Source organism: Wolffia australiana, chromosome 13 (genome assembly GCF_029677425.1).
Source record: "Wolffia australiana isolate 7733 chromosome 13, ASM2967742v1".
Taxonomy (NCBI): Eukaryota; Viridiplantae; Streptophyta; class Magnoliopsida; order Alismatales; family Araceae; genus Wolffia; species Wolffia australiana.
This window is the reverse complement of record NC_135847.1, coordinates 3,847,898-3,870,033: the sequence shown is the minus strand read 5'-3', so window position 1 is coordinate 3,870,033 and position 22,136 is coordinate 3,847,898. Positions and strand designations below refer to the sequence as shown.

At 42.8% G+C, this 22,136-nt stretch overlaps 2 protein-coding genes and 1 non-coding gene across 3 annotated transcripts; all 3 read right to left on the bottom strand.

Moving 5' to 3' along the window:
* Positions 1–297: 297 nt before the first annotated feature.
* LOC144711206 (uncharacterized) lies at positions 298–3,257 on the bottom strand. The gene is made up of 2 exons (XM_078585138.1): positions 3,179–3,257; positions 298–2,602 (listed from the first exon to the last, which is right to left on the bottom strand). Exon 2 carries the CDS (start codon positions 2,600–2,602, stop codon positions 749–751), a length of 1,854 nt encoding a protein of 617 aa, XP_078441264.1. The 5' UTR covers positions 3,179–3,257; the 3' UTR covers positions 298–748.
* A 2,538-nt stretch (positions 3,258–5,795) lies between these two features.
* On the bottom strand, positions 5,796–6,380 carry LOC144710940 (uncharacterized). Its single transcript, XM_078584790.1, has one exon. It carries the CDS (start codon positions 6,295–6,297, stop codon positions 5,953–5,955), a length of 345 nt encoding a protein of 114 aa, XP_078440916.1. The 5' UTR covers positions 6,298–6,380; the 3' UTR covers positions 5,796–5,952.
* Positions 6,381–11,054: 4,674 nt separating this feature from the next.
* Positions 11,055–11,163, bottom strand: LOC144711547 (small nucleolar RNA R71). Its single transcript, XR_013583599.1, has one exon. It is a non-coding gene; the product is annotated as a small nucleolar RNA R71 (small nucleolar RNA).
* Positions 11,164–22,136: the final 10,973 nt, after the last annotated feature.

The following is a 22,136-nucleotide window of genomic DNA, read 5'->3' as shown; positions in this document are numbered from 1 at the left end:
CAGAATATTATGTCACAAAAACATAAACTTGTGAAAATACAATTTATCCAATTACATTTATGCGTAAATTTTTGTTACAGTAGTTTGAATACATAAAGACATTAGAGCTCAAAAAATCGACGGAAATAATTTCCATTCAGATAAAATGGTTGGTAAATCTTTCTAAATTTTGAAAAGGAATTCTATGTGAAGTCAATTTCTTGCTGAAAGACAGAGATTTCTCAAAAAATTAGGACTAACGAGGACTGAAAAAAACTAAATTTAAATTTTAATGTCAGAATTCGACGATGACTTTATTGGCTTTCGAATATCCAAAGCTTAAAAGATCCAAAACTTCAAACCGACGGAATATTAAGTCGGAATATTAGAATCTTCAAACCGACGGAGTACAGGTCTCAGATATCAACACAAGGAGAACGAAACGGGACGGAACGGTAGTAGATTGCATAGAGGTGCACAACTCTGAAGGATAACGGATGACGGATAAAGGTGACGGTTGACAGTTAATGGTTGTGGATGACGGATGAAAGATGAAAGATGGCGGTTAATGGTTATGGATGACGGATGATAGATGACGGTCGACGGTTAATGGTTGTGGATGACTGATGATAGATGACGGTTGACTGTTAATGGTGATGGATGAAGGATGAAGATGACGGTTAACGGTTGTAGATGACGGATGAAAGATGACGGTTAATGGTTGTGGATGACGGATGCTGGATTGCACCAAATTCACCAAGCTCTGGCTTCAGCTGCTGCTGTAAGTGGACGGACGGGCCTTTTCCGAGAAGCGGGGCACCGGGGGAAGCGTCCTTGGCGGCGGTGGCGTTGGTGCGAAGCGTGACAACGGCAGCGGACGGGAGCCTCTGTGCCACCGCTTCGGCGACAGCCCAGGCTGCGGCGAAGGCGCAGCAATCTCCCTGGGCACCACCTGGCTAAGAAAAAAAAATGGCAGGTTGCTGGCGATAGCCTCGGCTACATCTCTCCTCTCCAAGGTCGTCCGTTGACTTTTCAACGCGTGGACCCATGACTGAAAAGTCAACTCTCCGATGAACAGGCCGCAGGCCCTGGACAAAACCAGCAACGTTTCCAGTCCGATGACCCGTCCCGTCCCGTCCGCTTTCGTTATATTCCTTACTTGGGCCAACGGTTGCTGCATGTACTTGAAGTCAACGAAGGTGATGACATCACGCCGCTGACGCTCCCAGAATGACGTGAGCCCACGGTACAATTCTTGGTTCAGGTACTTGTAGAGAGTGAAGGGGTCTTCTCCCCTACGCCGCCGCGGTTCACGTGCCTCTTCTTCTTCATCATCTTCGTCTTCGTCGTCATCGTCGTCTTCATCGTCATCTTCGTCATCGTCTCCGTCTTCCTCTTCATCGATTTTGTGATTATCTTGTTCTTGAACTTTCAGTGTGGGCTTTCCCTTTGGTGATGCTCGGAGGGATCCTTCAAGCAAGTGGAATCCCTGACTTTCTCTTACATCGTCTTGAAAATTCATCATGACTTCCTCTCTCTTCAAAAGTGGACGCCCCTGATCTTCTGACAAGTGGGTTTTATTCCTTTGCCTTTCTTCGCCATCAACCTCCATCAAAACTATATCTCCCTTTGAAGATGGACGGCCCAGATCTTCTGGCAATTGGGTTTTATTCCTTTGCCTTTCTTCGTCATCAACCTCCATCATAATTATATTTTCCTTTGAAGATGGACGGCCCAGATCTTCTGGCAAGCGGGTTTTCATCCTTTGCATTTCTTCATCTTTGACCTCCATCATAACTGTATTTTCCTTTGAAGATGGACGGCGAAGATCTTTTGGGAAGTGGGCTTTCTCCCTCTGTCTTTGTTCATCTTCAACCTCCATCTTTACGATATTTTCCTTTGAAGATGGACGGTTCAGATCTTCTGCCAAGAAGGTTTTGTTCCGTTGACTTTGTTCATCTTCAAACTCCATCATCAAAAGCCTTCCCTTTAGAGACCGTTGACCAAATCCTTCTGCCAAGTGCAACTTCCGAGGACTTCTGTCATTTTCTGCCTTTCTTTTTGGTGAAGTTTTCTCAGGAACACCTGGCAAGTTGGGTTGACCTTGGTTAACTACTTCATTTCCCTTCGACAATGGTTGACTTTTATCATCATCTGTTAACTTTGGTTCATCTGGCAAATGGGTTTTCTGCCATTTAATTTCATCCTCCCCCGCTGCCTTTTCCTTCGAGGATAGTTGACCAAGCCCTTCTCCCAAATAGAGTTTCTGGAGTGGAAGCTCCTCATCCATTGCTATTCCTGCTGTTGACTTTTCTTTTGATGATGGTTGACCAAGTCCTTGAGCTGAAATCACCGATTTACCCTTTAATAATCTTTGACCCAAGCTTTCTGCAAAGTGCAGCAGCTGAGTTTGACCTCGGTAAACTCTCTCATCCCCCATCATCGGCAGTTGACTTTGACCATCCATTGCTGTTGACCTTCCATTTGAATGTGGTTGATCATCGTTTGCTGGTGATGTCGCCGTCGATGATGATGATGATGATGATGACGATGGTGATTGCTGTAGGCGACTTGATGATGATGATAATGGCGGTTGTTTGCCTTCTTCCCTCGGATCATCCATCTGGGCATCAAAGTATGAATGAATTGATCGTTAGGATTGAAGCTTTGAAAATAAATCTAGCTTTTTTATTCAGATAAATCAGAGAAAGTAATGAGAAATTTAAGTAATGACGCAAAAAAGTATCAAATCTTGCTGCTTGATGGAATCATATGTTTGTTGAAAGGATATTCTTGAAAACAAAATTTATACTATCATTGCTTCCCGTTATCGAAAGTTTAGTTGTAAAATTGACACCGTAGACTCCAGTTCATTTAGGAATACATAGCAATCTTAGAACAAGAAGGAAATCAAGATTTATATCGTTTTTTTGGTAAAGTTAGAATTTTATCTCCGAAAAAATTGAACAACCGGAAAAGAGTGATCAAGAACCAGTTTAGAAGCCAGATTGATGAAAGATTTTGATCGACACTCTGCTCTTCCGGATTTGAAATTAAAGAACGAGAATGGAAAGCAGAGCTCCATACCAAGATTCAAGAGCATAAAACCACCGTAGACAGCGGGTTCGATCAAGAACTATGAATCTTGAGAGAATTCTTGACAGAGAAAGAGAGATAGCAAGAGAGAGAAAGAGTGTACCTTAGAGAATGCTGTTCAGAGGATAGAAGCTTAGAGGTTTGGTAAGAAAATCAAATTTCTCATGAAAATTGATAAGTTCTTCTATCGAAGATGGGAAAACAGAGCTAGAAACCCAACCACCCAACTTATACGCAACATTTTTTCTGGAATTAGCTCAAAGAAAGCGGTTAAATTTGTTAAGGCTTGAATCTATGTTCTTGAAAATAGAGAGCGAGTCCGTTCCGGAAGCTATCAATAAATTTACACCTATTTCTCCAAAATATGCATACTTTCATAGTTTCTCTCCCAAACAAAGATGAGGTGAGTTAAGGAGATAATTACTACCCGTTAAGTGAAGAATATGAGTTCCTGAGGTGCGTAATGATGAGTTAATCTGGTTTATAGCTACATAATTACCGAAAACTTTTAATTCATACTTTTAAACCATTGATACAGTATCCAATTGGTATGTATACACTCATTATGTTAAATTCATACTATATCTACCTTTAGAATAGTTATATCAACGTCTAATAAATTTTAAGTCAATACTTGCTGTGGAAATTGTGTGAGAACCATATTCAAGAATTTATGTATCTGATGATATAATCATAATCATGGCCCTTCTCTGGTGATTATTTATAGGTTTTAATTTATTAAATTATCAAAAAAACATAATTTCAAAAAAATTGAAAAAGAATCATCTCATCTAGTACCAACTTATTTGCATTTTACAGAATTTGGTTATCATAGATTCTCATTTCTTTAGATGCTTCCCCCCAACTTATCTCTATTCAATGGATGAATGAGGTAGAAATAGAACTTTAAATGGAACATAGTAATCCAAGACGTATAATGCATATTTAAGATGATATCTCATGGATCATATGCACATTTAAGACGACCACAAATTCTGGCCCTCATAAAATAATCAAATGAAATACTAGCGCGATAATTACATTTTAAACCATAATTTCAATGTTCTTTCAGAAACTTTATTGTATTTAATTGATGTGTCTTTGCACATCAATCCAACCTCTTTTTCACGTCAGGGATGAGCACGATGGGTTAAGAAGCTATGTTTGAAAGATAATGGGAACGTAATTAGTAAACTAACTGCAGTGATTTCAATTCAAAAAGATACAACTTGAATGGAATCAGCTCGCTTGCAGGACATTCACCTCAAATTCTCAATGCCATAGCAATTACACGAGTCACAAGTGAAAAACAAATATTTTAATGAAAAAACAACCTTATTTTCATCCATGTGGAGGTCCTTCAAATATCAGTTCCAAATGTTTGTTCACTGCTCCATATATTTACCCTCTACTCTAATTTTCAAAATAGAATTCATCTTCCAAGGTCTTGGTTCGGTTTAAAACCTGTACTTATCAATTCAAAGTCTCTACTTATCAATTCAAGTATCCAACTAATTGCCAGTCTGAGTGGAACAGCTTTATAAGTGTGTACTTTTCAAGGGTTTTTCCGAATCTCCTTCACCCAATAAGAAACATCTCTAACATATATCAATATCATTACGATCCCATGAACGTCGTATAACCAAATGTGACTTATTTACTGATAATTAGGAAAACGTTAAAACTAATAGTACCATTAAAAGTAAGACTTTCAGGAGATGAGCTCCCAAACATTTATTTCCATGCATATTAGAGAAATTTTATGTTAGAGACTTCACCTTTACTCTAATTTTCATAAATGAAATCTTTTTAGAGGTTGATTGTACGATGTCATATCTACACATATTTCATAGATAGGTTCAGATGAAACAATTTTGAAGACTCTAAACTGCCCATGGAGGATCCCCAACTAATATTTACTTCACATATTTTCTATCTGAGTAAGCTCACCTTGACTCTAATTTTCTGCATTAGAAAAAAACTCCCAATTCGACCTCAAGTTTTCAACTTGAGGCTGAGATGAAACCATTTTGAAGACTCTCACCCTGCATTGTGAGAAGTCTTGAAATCATAACCTCTCAAGCGGAGTTCAACGTAGGGCAGAAATCTTGAAATCATCCCATTCAAATCATCAAGAGTATGATCCTGATGAGTTATGAGTTCACGACAAACATAAGGTGATTAGACCCTGTCGTAGTGATTTATAATGTCACAGTTTTGTTAAATCATGGATTATAATACCTATATCAAGATCAGACCCTGTTCTATTGATCATAAGGTGATTAGACCGTGTTGTAGAGATTCATAAGGTCACACTTTGGGTAAATCATGGATTACAACAGGGATTTATTCGATATCTATAGAAAGGCTAACAAATCCGTAGGATAATCATAAATAACATGCAGAAAGCTGTAGTTATCTTCGATTGTATAGTAAACAAACATTCATCTGAGTGATAGGCTTCCCCTTCCAAATCTTCAATCCAATCGTTGAATAATTCATCATAATCTCCAGAGCACAAGACAAATTTTCCATACTTGTAAAAACCCACAAACTGAATTTCACCTCCCAATTCACAGCGTTTTCAAGCAAAATTTTGATAGCAAAATTAAAACTTCTCCTCGCTCAATCCGCTGATCACAAGACTTTCAAACGTATATGATTGCAAAAATAGAAGAGCAATTCTAGCGGAAGTGGTCGACAAGGAGGAGACAATCAAGAACACGGAAACAAAATAAGGGCAAGTCTGGATGATTCGCGCCAAGAAGATTAGAGAGATCGTTACAGAAGGCTGGAGATCGGAGGAAGCGAGAGAGATAGAAACAGAGACAAGGAGAAATGGAAGATACACACCGCCATGGCCGATCGAGGGAAGATTCAAGCCCGCTTGACGGGGTCAAAGTTGGAGACAGCGATAACGGCGCCGAGAATCACCCCAAGAACAAGCCCTCCGGAGGCGATGCTGAGGAGGAAGTTCTTGAGCGACGGCGACACGCCGGGCGCCGCCGCCTCCGCCATCTCCGGCACGATCAGAGCCGCCGCGATCGCCGCCGCCGTCAGCCCCGTCGCCATAGCCTCCTGCTTCGCCGCCGAAGCCCTAATCTGAGATCTCGCCGCGGAAACCGTCCTCGGCTGGAATCTCGCGGCGGCGCCGCCCGCCAGCCTCCTCTTCGCCGCCGCGGCCGTCGGCATCGCCATGGAAATCGCTGAGGTCGACGCCATTGACGAGATCGGACCTCCTCTCGAGCTTCTTCTTCCTCCTCTGCAGGCGGAGAACGAACGGTGCTGAAGAAGAAGAGGAAGAAGAAGAGGATTAAGAGCTAAAGAGATAGCGCGAGGGGGGAAGGAGACGAGAGGTGGAGATAGATCCTGAGTTGCCACGTCACTGTTTTCTGCCACGTGGCGGATCCCTGTTCGATCCGGGCTGATAACGTTATCGGCTCGCTGGAGAGGGTCTGACCAATGGGAGCCGGCCATTGGATTCAGCGCTGTGGTCTGACTCTTGGGCCTTCTGGGGTTCCTTGGTGGGCCCAGTCTGACCTTGGGTTGGATGTGTGGGCCCTCCCTGGTTAGGGTTGGGTCCCTTACCGGGTATTGGATGACGGTATACTGCAGGGACGAGGACGGGACAGTTTTTTCATCCCAGGATGAAAAATTGTCACGTCCGCGAGGTTGAAAAAATTTGGGACAGAAATTTGTCCTCAAACAAACAGACGGGACGGTTTTCATCCACCCTGACGAAAAAAATGCCCCGTCCGGAGACCTCGGACGAAAAAACCGTGCCGTCTGCGTCCCTGCACTGGCTTTAGACGTCGCCCGTCTGGAGGTCTCGGATGAAAAAACCATCCATCGTCCATATCCCAGATGATCCGGAACTATAGATGACACTATCGGGACCACTACTTCATCGGGTGTCGAACAGTACTGTTCCGTTATAACCGATATCCGGATATCGGTTGCTGCAGTAACGATGTCTGATATCGTCATCCGCCTCTGTCTCTCGGAATGGATGACGATATTGAATCTCGAAGTTGGCCATCGAATTTTGATATCTAACAAATTAGTCCTTGTAAAAATAGGTTTATTCGATGAAACTGGTAAGTTAGAAGTTGGAACTTGGAAGCTGTCATCAGTCAATGGGTTGGAGAGGAAATCCTTCCATTAGTAGGTAACAAGAGAATGTGCGGCTCAACAGGTTAAGATTAGAGAGATAAAGCCAATAGTGAACATGAATTTAGATTTTAAACGTAAACAGCGCCCAAATGTTTTAGTAAATTATTACCTCATATTATATATAAGCTTGAAAAGTTGTGTTTTCTTCAATATGGGATAATAGGATTCGAAGTTTAAAATTACATCTACATATCCGAATATCGGATATCGATATCCAGATATCAATTCCAATATCCTGATATTGGATTCCAGTATCCGCTATCTGAGATCCGCCTCGTCCCTAGCTTAGTCGATATCCGCCCCCATATTCAACATAGTTAGGAATGTCGATATCCATTCGTCATCCGATATCCGGTATCAGAAACCGCCTTGTAATTTACCGGCTATTGGATATCGGTTGTCCGATATCGTAAATGGATATCGGACGGCCGATCACTAGTTCGATTGACCACAAAAGCAAGAAAGCTCTATAAAAGTATTGAAAAAAATTCAGGAATAAATTTTATCACTTATTAAAATAAAATTATCTATGAATTTAATGAAAGCAAAAATTGGAATAACATTTAAAATCCCTAAAAGTATTTATATAAATCAAAATATATATAATCTGATATATATAATTAATCTCTTTTAAATTTAATGTCAGAAAATTGTATAATGTTATGAACCCCCATAATATTTTAATACATCACAAAAATATTTTTGTGATTTATAAAAATATTTTATTTATGAAAGCAATGTCACAAAGGGTTGTTAAAGTAACATAAATTGAGAAAAATCAGAACCTTGGTAAAAATTTAAGAAGTCATTTTAAGGCTCAATAAAATACATGAAACTACTGTTACAACCAGCGTGTCATTATTAAATACACCTTAAACTTAATCATCTCTACTCCATTATCAATACCCGTTAGATTATTCTTAATTTTAGATTCACCTTGAAGCAAAACAAGATTTGTTAATGAAGTTTTACAAATATTTGTTGGGTTCTAGAGACCTTGACATGGATGAATAAATGAAAAACGATTCGCAACAAAAGGCTTGAACGAATCAAATGGCATCAACAAAACCATTAAAACAATGTACCTTTATACGGATCGCATCCGTGATTCTTGGACCCTAGAGTGAGCCGAGTCAAACTGCTCATGTGTATAGCCTCTAGACGTTTCCACGTAGTCCTCGGCACGTCAGATTTCCTCCTTCCCGTTGACGAGCCCCATTCTTTCTCCGTCGGTATTATTACGTCGTCCCGATCATATCGGGGAGGGAGAGGGAGTGTTGGGAGATAGGAGTAGAAGGGGAAAGGCCCCTAAACAATTATGGCTTGGGTGAATTTTGTTCAGGGCCTTCCCCTATTTAGACTAAGTGGGTATTTTTCATAAAACCCTCAATACTTAAGTATATCTTCTAACGTCCAAAAGACCATTTGCGTGTGACCCTCTAGGCCCATGCATCAGTCTAGTTAACAACTACACCAGCCCAATAACATTTATTGGCCTTCCAAATTAATTAACTATATCATCATATAGATTAATTAATGTCAGTTCGATTTAACCCAATTGATAGGTTGATTCTCCAACACGTGGGGTGCCAAGCTACACCTCGTGCTCTAGAAGATACAAAAAAGTGTGTATGGACTCACTCAGGGAACCTTTTCGTCATTAGTTACCATGTATGTATAGTCTCTCATCCGCTTGGCGCTCTTACAACGACTACGGGTACGGTCAACTTTCAAAACCTAATCGGTCATCCAAGTTAGTATTGATACGTTCAGAAATCATCTGAGAACTCTTCTCCCGATATTTCAATGCCTTGGCCAAGGACTTCATCGCATCATCTTCCTTGAGATGTCACCTCTTATACCGAGGGTGGAGGATCCCATCTTGACCACTCAATCGTCTTCGTGAACTTCTTGATGTACCCGAACTAAGACCATTTAGTATCCCACGATTAGAGACTCGTTGGCCATAGCCAAAGTACAACCGTACGTCTTTGGTGTCTTGATGACTCTCAAATACGTCATCAAATAATTAAACTTTTTGGCTTTCATTCATCAAAATTATAATGTTAATTCATGCTAATATCATGCATATGCATCATTTTATGAAATTACTAACCCCACTAGATCCTTTGAATCAAGTGGACTATATTTAACATTTTATGGTTAGTAAACATTCAGAGACAGGTTAAGAAGATCAAGGAAAGAGACGAGGATCAAGAGGAGCGGGCGAAAATTCAAAGGCACAAAAATTACGAAAATGCCCCTGGGCATGACTTAAGAGAAACCTATAAATACCCTCTTGAGAGTTGAGTTTAGGTTGTCCAGAATTTCTCTCAAGGAAGCTAGGGCTTGGAGAGAAAGGATTTCTGCAGACCCTCCATGGCTGATGAGCATTGGAGCTGGGAGGGAAGCGAGCGGAGGAGTAGCCGAGCACGACGATCGCCGCCTGCCCTAAGGAGTGACACGAGGAGGCATGAGCATTTCAGTTTTAGTACAATCTTCTTCTCCCTTCTAAGACAATCAGAGTTGGGTTGAAGATCACAAGCTGTGTCTTCAGCATTTCCAATTTCTGTTGTTCCTTTGGTTACGCTTGATTTCGAATTTCATAGTTGATTGAATCGTTTCCCATTCTGTTCTAGCAAAAATTCTATTGTTCTCGCATCAGATCGTGAAATCCATCCCTGCAGAACTTCCAAACTGCTAGCAACCCAGGCAACAGCCTAGGTTGCCAGCAATCCAAGCCGCGGGGAAGAACGCCACACGCAGCGACACGCGCAAAGTGCCGCCATGCGCAGCGCCAGCGAGCGTGCTCGCCACAGCGCCACAGCTGCTGCACAAACACCCGCTGGGTGTTTGTGAAATTGCCCCAAAGGGCAAAGGCAAATCCTCAGTAAGGAAAGCCTTACTGAAGATTTGCTGCACCGAGACTTTTAAAGAAAGCTCTATCGTTTGTACTGAAGATCGTTTACCAGAGTTTATACTTGAGTATTGAGATCTAAAAGAACTGATTTGATAGAAAGAATTATTCTGCTGTTTTTTGCCGTCTCCCTGTGGATCGACCCTCACTCACCCTAAGCTGTGAGGTTATAAATTTTGTTGTATAAGCTCAATCCTCACGCGTATTAACTGCTAAATAACCAGTAAAAAACACCCCAAAAATTGAGTTTATCAACTGGCGCCGTTGCCGGGGAGCACGGTATCACAGTAGGAATTTATTTTTTAATTGTTCAGTAATCTTTTCTTGATTCTCCTTAAGCTACAGGACTTAAAAATCCTCAGCTCATTGTTCTGCTAACATTTGTGCTGAAGATCTATGGTAGTTACACGCTCAGGAGCTGGTGAGAAGTCTGCAGAAAAAATTAGTAGAGACGCCACCCCGGATTCTACAGTCACAGAACCAGAAATTCAGCAGAGAAATATGGCTGAAGAGATACATCAGCAGAATGAAAGGAGAAGAACTATGTTGGATAGGTCTACACCGTCTGGAAGCTTACGACAAACCGATGTAAATCTTAACATCGGTGAAGGTATCTTGTTTCGATACGATAATGCATTGATCAATTCTCTACCTGAATTTAACGGATTACCTGCACAGAATCCTTTAGAATTCCTTGATGATTTTCATATTAGATGCTCTTCTCAAAATGTTCCTGGAATATCTACAGAGATGTTAAAAATGAAATATTTTCATCTAACTCTTAAAGATAAAGCGTTTGCATGGTATCGTAATCTAGGAATCACTTTTAATTCTTGGGAAGAGATGCAAGGAAAATTTCTGCAGAAATTTTACCCTCTCTCCAAAACGAATTTTTATAGAAGAGAAATTCACAATTTCCATCCTCATGACGGAGAAGCCTTTAGTGAGTCATGGGAGAGATTCAATGATTTGTTGAGGAAATGTCCTCACCATGGCATTAAGCAATGTCAACTAGCCCAAATATTTTATGAATCTCTCTCTGATTTTATGAAAAACAAAGTAAATCTCGCTACGGGTGGAACGTTTTATACCGCATATGAGGATGAAGTTTTCGATATTTTTGAGAGAGTTGCAGAAACTGACTTGCAGGAGATTGGGGCCAATCAGAATGGGAGAAACCTGTAGCCAAAAAGAGCAGGAGTTCTGCAGGTTAACGCCAAGGAGGGAGAGCTACAAGCGGGCCTAAGGGAGACTAACCAGAAATTGGAGGAGCTCACCTCCACCTTGAAGAATGTCTTTTTAGGTAACTCTCCTATCATTAAAGCTAAGATCTGCTCTCTCTGCTTCAGCAAGGAACATGAAGATGGAGCCTGCCAAGCCATGGAAGAAGAGGTGAAGGCCTTCAACCAGCCGCAACAACCGTGGGCAGGTCAAAAGAGGCCAAATTTCCAAAACGGAGAGACCTTCCACCAAGGGAACAAGGCGGCAGCTCAACCTCCGTTCCAGCAGAGACAACCATTCCAGCACAGGCCTCCACAGCAGTATCAGTTTCCATCTCAGAACCAACCTGATTTTTCTTCACTTACCCCCGTCATTTCAGATATGATAGAGAAGCAAAACCAAAAGTTGCGGGCGGAGATGGAGATGAAGATGCAAATGATGATGGAATTTCAAACAAAGCAAATGCTGGAGTCTCAAGAGCAGATGAGGAAGATGCTAGAAAGCTTCAGGCCTGCACAATCCGAACATCAAGGAGGGAGTAGTGCTGGGACACACTGTCAGCAACCGTGGATTGGAAGTGGACAAGGCCAAAATCGAGATCATCCAGGGCCTTCCACCTCCAACCAACCTAAAAACCCTTAGGGGTTTCCTCGGCCACGCGGGTTTCTATAGACGTTTTATCCTTGATTTTGCTAAAATTTCTAAACCTCTTACAAATCTTTTATCGTCTAAAAATAATGATTTTGAACTAACATTAGAGGCTAAGAACGCATTTGATAAATTGAAAGAAGCTTTAGTTAACGCACCTATCTTGCAAGGGCCCAATTGGACCCTTCCTTTTGAACTAATGTGTGATGCTTCTGATTTTGCAGTAGGTACAGTGTTAGGTTAGCGAATTGACAAGAAACCCGTGGTCATTTACTACGCCAGCAGAACTTTAGTGGATGCGCAGCTGAATTACACTACTACCGAAAAAGAGCTGCTGGCAATTATTTTTGCTTTAGAAAAGTTTATGTCTTATATACTAGGTAGTAAAATAACTGTTTTTTCAGATCATGCAGCTATTAAATACTTGTTAACGAAGAAGGAGGCTAAACCGAGGTTGATTAGATGGGTACTTTTATTACAGGAATTTGATTTAGAGATTAAAGATAAGAAAGGGTGTGAAAATGTAGTAGCCGACCACCTCTCCCGAATCATAGGCGCCCCAACTGAACAAATTAATGATGCATTTCCTGATGAATTTGTCCTAACTGCACAAGGAACATTGGTTCCTTCGTACGCGCACATTGTCAATTTTTTGGTTTCAGGAAAAATTCCCACAGGATGGACGTCTCATGAGAGGAAGAAGCTGCTTAAGGATGCACGATTTTACTTTTGGGAAGATCCGGAGCTATTCCATCAAGGCCAAGATCAAATTTTGAGGCAATGTGTCCCCGAGAGCGAGCAAAGAAGCATTTTGGAATTCTGTCATTCCAAACCCGGAGGGGGACACTACTCGGCCAAGGTAACAGCTCATAAAGTTGTTGAATCAGGGTTCTTTTGGCTTATATTATTTCATGACGCCCAGAAATTTTATAATACTTGTTTAGCATGCCAAGCATCCATCAACATAAATAGGAAAGATAGAATGCCCCTACAACCCATACTAGAAGTAGAAATATTTGATTTATGGGGAATCAATTTTATGGGACCCTTCCCTAGTTCTAATGGTTATGAATATATTTTGATGGCTGTCGATTATGTCTCCAAATGGGTAGAAGCCATTCCCTCCAAAACCAATGACAGTAAGGTAGTGACTAATTTTATTGAGAAAAACATCTTTTATAGATATGGATGCCCACGAGCTATCATTAGTGATGGAGGTTCCCACTTTACAAACTACAACTTTAGGAACCTCCTCAAGAAGTTTGGTGTCCATCATCGAGTCACTACTCCTTATCACCCTCAAGCCAATGGCCAAGTGGAATTGTGCAATCGGGAGGTTAAGAAAATTTTGAGGAAAATAGTGCGTCCGGATGGGAAAGATTGGTCTAGGAAGCTAGACGAGGCATTATGGGCCTATAGGACCACTTACAAAACTCCTCTCGGCATGTCTCCCTTTCGACTTATCTTTGGGAAGGCTTGTCACCTACCACTTGAGTTAGAACACAAGGCCCTTTGGGATATTAGGAAACTCAACCTAGATTTGGATAGAGTCGGCAAGCATAGACTTCTTCAATTGAATGAGTTGGAAGAGTTAAGAAATGAGGCTTATGAGAATTCGAAGATTTATAAAGCCAAGATGAAGATGTTTCATGATAAGAGCTTGAGGGGGTTCTTAGCAATTTGGACTTCCCCTCCCTTGAGGGGGAAACACAAAACACGGCAAAAAAAAATGATGGGAATGAAAATGCGATAACTAGCATATTTTCACCTGGTTGTCGATGACGGTGGCGGGCGGTGCAGACAACGTCGTCGATGATCCTTGATGGTGTGCGCCATCAGTGATTGGCTTGACGGCCACATAATATTCATCATGGTTCTCATGAAATAAATGGTGAACCTTTATGCTAGCTGCTGTAATGTAGGGATCAACAATTTAGGGTGTTAATTTTAATGTAGTTAGATCAAATGAATTCGCAAATTTTTACCTCACTCGAATATGTATAGTGGGAGACAGGCCATCTTCACAGGGAATGGCATTAAGAAATAGGTCTAATGCTTTAGTTAGACCTGGGAAGAATAAGGTGGTAATACGGATAATAAGAGAAAATAGTCATATAGCAGGATGAAAGAAGAGATAAAGTGATAGAAAAAGAGAAAATAGGTAATAAGTAGAAAGTGATAATTAGAGTGAGGTCGAAATTAGGATGATACATACTAAAGAGTAAAAACAGGTAAAGCAAGAGAGAAATAAAGAAAGTTCAAAGTAAGATATCTATAAGATAAGATATTATTATATTAGTATTATTAATTTTATAGATATCAAAGGTAGTGAATAAGTATACTAATGAACTTTATGTATACTATTAAATTAGGGGTCATATTAAGAGACATAATGGAAGATTTAATTTTCGATTTTAATTTCAAAAATAAGACCAATAATCCAGAGAGAGATATTAAACAGTAATCTTTGTAGAAGATATTTTTATTATGATCATTTATTTAATTAATATTTAGGTTATATGTAAGATGGGAGAGATATATAGTAAGTAACGATTTTAGGAGATAGTGAACAAGAGTATTTTATTGTTTATAATAAAATATAAGAGGAAGGATAGATAAGAAAGGGGACAGGAATAGTATAGATAGGAGAAAGATTGATGCAGGATGACATCGCAGACGTCGTCTCGAGTGGGTTACCGAGGCAATGCTTGAATACCCGGGGAGGTACGCGGACGTCATCGAAGACGTCGCCCATCGGTGTGGAACTACTGAGATGCGACTATGCAATGCGATGAAACCCTAGGTGACGGTATGTGCAGGCCCCAACTCGTGGGGTTCGCCAGGCTCCATTCTCTAGGGGGGTGATCGATGACGGCAATGGTGACCTCCTGACCCTCGTCAGAGCGAAGGAGTCTACGGCGCCAAACGGATTAAATCCGTTGGTGTTCTCGCGTAACGGACAGGCTAGGCCCAAACCTAGGGAAGATGCTCATTGGACGCTCTCGTGTCCGTTCACCCTTTCACCTACTCTAACCCGAGCGGTGGAGTGCAATCAAAGGGCATACAACAAAGATAATTAACGGGTGGGCTAAAGGAGCGAGGTACCTCTTGGCGACGTTGTCCCGGAGTTGTTCGACTATCGATACAGCGTTAACGGCGAATATTTTTCCCGGAATCCGTCGCAATAAGACATGGTCGTTCTATTCTTTTGGTTTTAAATGAACAAAAAATTTGCACAAAAGAACCGCACAGGGCCTTGTTCTTTGTTCTGTTCTTTTTTCCAAAAATGAACAAAATTTGCACATTCGCACAAATTCACACATCCGCACAAAACTAGAACAAAATTCGCATAAAGCGAACAAAAGAACCACACACGAGTCTGTGCGATGTTCTGTTCGAATTTATTTTTGTTATGTTTTCTAAAAACCGAACCGAATGAACAATTCGCACAAAAAGGACAGAACGACCATGTCTAGTCACAATCCCATATGGTAGATTTTAAAAATATTTCAAGGTTTAAACTTGCTCCAGCCGTCTTTAATGTAAATCCTTCGTACGACTTGTGCGCGCCAATGAATGCTTCTGACAAAATATTAGAGATATGCCCCTATGACATAATATTGTTGAAATTTGTATAAGGGAACTTTACGAAAATAAAAGTTTATGCATGAAGCCCACATAAACAATTATTTGATCCTTAATCGAACAACATATAAACTATAGTTTTTATGGGGATTAACCAACTAAGGAATACGTAAAATATTTATCTCAAAATTTGGAAATAAACTAGAAGCTTATTTGGTTCTTTAACATGGTTTATTGGTTTATATACTTAATATTTATATTATTGAATTAAGTGCAAATGTGAGTTATGTAAATTACTAATTGGGTAAGTGTAAATTTATAATGTTGGAAAATTCAAGAATTTTAAGGGAAAATGTTTAAAAGAATTAAACAAAATTGACCTCACTTTTTGGTTCTTTCACATGGTTTATATAACTAATATTTATATTAGTGAATTAAGTGCAAAGGCGAAATATGTAAATTACTAATTGGGTAAGTGTAAATTTATAATGTTGGAAAATTCTACAACTTTTTATGAAAATGTTGAATATTTTTAACAAAATTATCCCCCACTTTATGGTGTTTTAACATGGTTTATTTACCTAATATTTATATTATTGAATTAAGTGCAAATTTGAAATATGTAATTTACTTATTTAGTTAAGCGTAATTTTTTTTTGTTTGAAACTTCAACAATTTTTTAGGAAAATGATGCAAAATTGTAACAAAATTATCCCCCACTCTTTGGTGCTTTAAAATGGTTTATTTACCTAATATTTATTTATTGAATTAAGTGCAAATTGGAGATATATAAATTACTAATTGGGTAAGTGTAAATTTATAATGTTGAAAAATTCAACATTTTTTTATGAAAATGTTGCAACATTTAAAAAAAAATTATCCCCCACTCTTTGGTGCTTTAACGTGGTTTATTTACCAAATATTTATATTATTGAATTAAGCGCAAAGTTGAAAATATGCCCTTCCACTGAAATATATAGGAAATTGTTGCAAAGTTTTTAACAAAAGACGCCTTCTGTAATATGTAACCATCAAAGTACGCCCTTCCCTGAGAATTTCCCCACAGCTCTGTCAGAGGTTTGTGCTTACTTGGTCATCATCTGCATAACAAAAGATAACAAATAAAAAATGATAATTACATAAAATATGCATAAAATGTAGTCAATGAAGGTGATGTGTACCTCGAGCACATGCAACTACCCCATCGTGTCCATCCTTGCCATTCGAATCCATCTCCACATCAGTGTACCATCGCTTGTTGTCCGCACCCAACCAACACTTCATAGTGATGAGTGTTCCGATGCTTATCGACGACAAACGTGATCTCTTGTACGTGACAATAGCATTGCCCACCGAGAACATGCACTCTGTAGGAGCGCTTGTTGCACATATGGACAACAACTCACTTGTAATGGAAGCAAGTACGAGGAAGTGTTTAGCCCCTATGCTGGCCCACCAAGATAGTGGGGTGAACACTCCCTCATTAGGCACGACCTCGGTTAGGTATTGGTTGAACTCATCCTACGATGACCTCGTTGACGTAGGTGCCGGTTAGACTTTTCTCATAATGTTCTGTAGCCAAGAGTCCCATTATTTACCTTTTGTGTGCCCATATTCAGCGTGCTCACTCGCTCCAAGCCTCGGTGAGTCACATGGTAACAAGGATCGTACATATGGAATGGTTTCTTCTTTGACTCCCTGATAGAGCGTTGACCCTTTGTGGAATGGATCCATCAATGTCGCGCCGCTGATTGCCCCATTCGCCCATAAGATTTTTGCATATTGTGCAAGCTTGCATTACATCGCCTTACTGATGGCGCAACCCCTGCGACAACCCCGGACACGCCTTCAGAGTCATCACCGTCGTCCCTAACAGCACCAGCTCCAGCCCCGGATACGTCTTCGGAGACGTCACCGCCGCCCTCGACAGCGCCAGCCGCCCGCTTTCAGCCCGCTCGGCAAGCCAAGGCGTCGGTACGCACGCCCGGATTCAAGTATTTCGGGTAATGGACACCGTATCGTTATCTTTACATCTTTTCTTCACTCGTCTTTTGCTTTTAATCATCGTCGTTCGTCGTTTACCAACTCGTCATGATCGTATGTAAGGAGGGAGGTTCGTCCTATAAGGATCTCCCCTCCCCCATCTTCGTTCTTCGTCGTGTTCTGTTTTCGTCAAGGTCATAGGTTAGTAGTCTGTTTATCTTTTGGGTTTTTGGTCTAATGGGCCAACCTTCTCTTCCCCTATATAAAGGAAGAGAGTTGCCCTAAACTGGTCACAACATTTTTTTGATGAATTTGAGGTATTGATGTTTTGAAAGAGATGGCTCCCTCCCCGTTGAGCTAGGGTTACGACCAGTTGAAGAAGAAGAAGAAGAAGAACCAGGAAGAGAGGAAGCAGCAGCGGAAACCTCCAGGGAGGAGTGGTTGGAGAAGACCTCCGGCCTTCGAGCCTCGGCGCCCCCTCGCGCCCGCCCCACGCGCTCCCGCGTTGCGCGCGCCCGCTGTTCGCGCGCCCGTGCAACCGCGCGAGCTCTCGCGCCGCGGCGCGCTGCCTCGCCGCTAGCGCGCGTCCGCGCCGCCGGAAGCGGCCCACGACTTCTGCCGGAGCTTCCCGTGGAAGGAGCCGTGCTCCCGAGTGCACGGGTCTCCGACGCCACCCCTCCTCTCCGGGGAGCCCCTTTGCGCCGCCCAGGCGCCGCCGGCTGCACCATCAGCTCGCGGACTTTCTTCGATCGCTCCCCTCACCCGCCGCGACCGGAACACGCCGAGGGCACTGTCCCTGCGTCCTGCAGCTACTGACCACCGCCCTCCAGGTGCCGCGCAACGCTCCCCAGCTATCCGATCTGTCAAGCCAGCAGAAGGCCGTAACCTTCCGATGGTTGCACCGCCTGTAGCTGCTCGTCGGCTCCGCGGATCTCTGCACGCCTCCGCAGGTGCACTTGTCCGCCCGTCTTCGCCGTGGTCGGTCCATCGACCCGCCCCAGCCCCTCTCTGCCGTCACCTTGTGACGGGGCTGCTCGTCAGACATCTCGCCATCGCTCCACGGCCGCCCACGAGGGCCCTCCCTCAGGCGACCTCCTTATTGCTGGTGCCGCGACCCGGACGTGAAGTTCGCCGCTGCTGGTGCTTGCGGTTCACGCACCAACAGTTGGCCTGAGGCGCTGCTGGGCCTACCCCTTGTCGTTGCACGCGCCCTCCCCCAGCGCCGCTCGCCCTCACCGCGACGCGCGCTTCGTCGCGTTTCACGTCCTGTCTTCATAGCGCGCACTCACCGTGCCGCACGCCTCGGCCACACCGCACCAGCGCCCGCGCCGCGCCTTGTGCACGCGAGGCGCTCGTTGCCCTGCGCGGTACCCGTCCACCGCGCTGCGCCTCTGCTTCACGCTGCGATCGACAATCCCCTCGTCACGCCCAGTCGGTCGCGCCACCCGTAGCGACGCCTGCCCGTCTTGGCTGCACCCGCTTCAGCCACCGTCCCCGACAACCTTCACAGCGCCGACCGAGATTACGTGGAGTATCGCCGGTGACTAATAGGTACGCCGTCCCCTGACGCTTCGTCATTTATTTCTTTCAGTACACTTTTGGTTGCCCCCACCGCGCTCGAGCTAGACATAGGTGAGCGAGACAGGCGAGTGAAAATCTACCTCTTATTGAGCGTCCCACCCGGTCTGGTACGAGTCGGTTCGTCCGTCGCGTGCAGGCAACCTCCGGCGGGAGACATCCCGTTTGGCGCCGTAGCAACATCGTCCATCTGGACGAGGGTCAGAAGGTCCACTTACCCGTCTCTGGTGACCCTGTCGATCCCCCGGACGTCGGCTTCTCCCTGCTCGTCGGCAGCTGCACGTACGACACCCCTGCTCGATCATTCCATTGTAGGTCATCCTCGTAGGAAACCCATGCCCGACGAACCCCTCGAGTATTCGTCGCGCACTGACGCGCCACCGACACCGAGTACGAACACTCGGTGACGGCAGGACTCCGTCTCAGGGTGGGTTCATGGTTCTGAAGACATAATTTAATAAGGAATGATTGTTTAATACATCAATGCAAGTTGCTGAAGTATGCTTAGAACTCTAAAGAAAGTAAGAGATACAATGAAGATAATGCAATAAAGAAACTAAGCTCTATAAAAAATTGAGCAATCTATAAAAAGTTTAGAAAACGGATCAACTTTCTGCATTAACGTCCAAGAAGAAAGGTTATGCAATGATGAGAAGCAAATAGAGGAACTTAGAATAAATGAGCAGAAGGAATTCGGAAGAATAGAGAAAATATCCCGGCATTCTAAAGTCAATTTTTCTTTGCTACGTAGCATAGCTAGTCAATAATAACAGCAACCAAGAAAGAAGCCAGGGCTTCATCGAGAGAGAATGAGAGATGTGTGAATGCAAAAGAATGAGACTGAGGAAGAATGGGAGAGAGGTAGAGTAAACGAGTGACAGAGAGAGAGAATACGAAAAAATGACATTGAGATGGAATGAGAGAAAGGGAGAGTGACAGAGTGAAAGAGAACGAGAATGATAGAAAAATGAAAGAAATAATGAGAGAGAGGGAGATTGAGAAATAATGAGACTGAAATCACAGAGTGAGAGAGAATGAGAGAAGAGAGGAAGATTGTGAAAGAATGAGATTGAGAGGGAATGAGAGAAATAATCACAGAGTGACTAAGAGTGAGAGAAAAAAGGGAGAAAATGAGAGAGAAATGAGAGAAAGAATCAGAGAGAAAAAGAGAATGGGAGAAGAGGGGAGAGTTAGAGATAAAAAGATAAAAAGAATCGGAGAGTGAGATAGAATGAGAGAAGAGAGGGAGAATTACAGAAAGAATTCCACTGAAATGGAAAGAGATAAAGGGAGAGTGATAGAGTGAGAGAGAGGGTGAATGAGGAAAAGAATCAGATAGTAAGACAGAATGAGAGAAGAGGGGGAGATTTAGAGATAAAAGGCTAAATAAAATCTGAAAGTGAGATATAATGAGAGAAGAGAGGGAGGATTAGAGAAAGAATTCCACTGAATTATAATGAGATAAAGGGAGAGTGACAGAGTGAGAGAGAGGGTGAATGAGAGAAAAATGAGAGAAAGAATTAGAGAGTAAGACAGAATGAAAGAAGAGAGGGAGATTTATAGATAAAAAGAATTGGAGAGTGAAATAGAATGAGAGAAGAGAGGAAGAATTAGAGAAAGAATTCCGCCGAAATGGAATGAAAGGGAGAATGGTAGATTGAGAGTGAGTGTGAATGAGAGAAAAATGAGAGAAAGAATCAGAGAGCAAGACAGAATGAGAGAAGAGAGGGAGATTTAGTGATAAAAAGATAAATAAAATCTGAGAGTGAGATATAATGAGAGAAGAGAGGGAGAATGAGAGAAAGAATTCCGCTGAATTGGAATGAGAGAAAGGGAGAGTGACAGAATGAGAGAGAGGGTGAATGGGAGAAAGAATCAGAGAGCAGGACAGAATGAGAGAAGAGAGGGAAATTTAGAGATAAAAAGATAAATAAAATCTGAGAGTGAGATATAATGAGAGAAGAGAGGGAGAATTAGAGAAAAAATTCCACTGAAACGGAATGAGATAAAGGGAGAGTGACAGAGTTAGAGAGAGGGTGTGATGTCAGACGTCGATAATGACTTCGTCCGACGGGTAATTCACTAGAGCGAATGTAACTATGCGGATGCAAATGGCCTAAGTGGCGTGTATGTGCAGGTGTGGACGAATGGAAATGCACTGATTCCGAGCTCCAGAGCGAGCGACCGATGACGGTGACGGTGACCTTCTGATCCTCGTCGGAGCAATGAAGGTGACTACGCCGCAAAATGGAATAATTCTGTAAGGGCTTGCACGTAACGTACGGGCTCAACCCATACCTAGGAAGATGCTCAATTCGTATTTTGACCAATATTCTCTCACCTAATCTAGCCCGAATGCGGTGTAGTGCAGCCAAAAATATACTGAAGAAAGTAATGAAACGGGCGAGCATGAGGTCAGTGTACCTCGTCGGTGGCATTGCTCGTCGTTGAAATCTTCGTCGGTACACGACCTGAGGCGAGCATAAGGAGTAGTCACGCCGTTGATGTTGCTCGGCGGGCTCAACTGGCGGCGATGTTGCGACGCAAGAGCGATTATCGGGGTGGATGCGAGGGGACAAGAGAGAGCCGGAGGCGAGACAGCTCGAACGAGTGGCCGGGCTCAGCGGCCATGAGTAGCGTCAGCAGCAACTCTGGGTGTGAGTGGCGCCTTTGACTCAGTTACGGGGATGCAGGGCTCGAACAGATGGCACCCATGCAAATGGTGGTTGACAGTAATGGACACGCACAAGAGGACTGGCATGGGCACACCAGTTCTGGTGCGCGAAGAGTGCAACTGGACAGGCGACTGTCCGCTTGGGCTTCTTCCACGCGGCACCGTTGAAGGGGCAATCGAATAGTCGTCTACTGGTGCAAGGCGGTGCAGAAGTTTGCCAGATGGGTTGATCGCACACGTCGGGTGCAGCCGGTCGCTCTGCGGGACCTCTAAGAATACAGG

Coding starts and splice junctions, on each gene's coding strand:
- LOC144711206 (XM_078585138.1), bottom strand. CDS start 2,602: ATGGATGATCCGAGGGAAGAAGGCAAACAACCGCCATTATCATCATCA.
- LOC144710940 (XM_078584790.1), bottom strand. CDS start 6,297: ATGGCGTCGACCTCAGCGATTTCCATGGCGATGCCGACGGCCGCGGCG.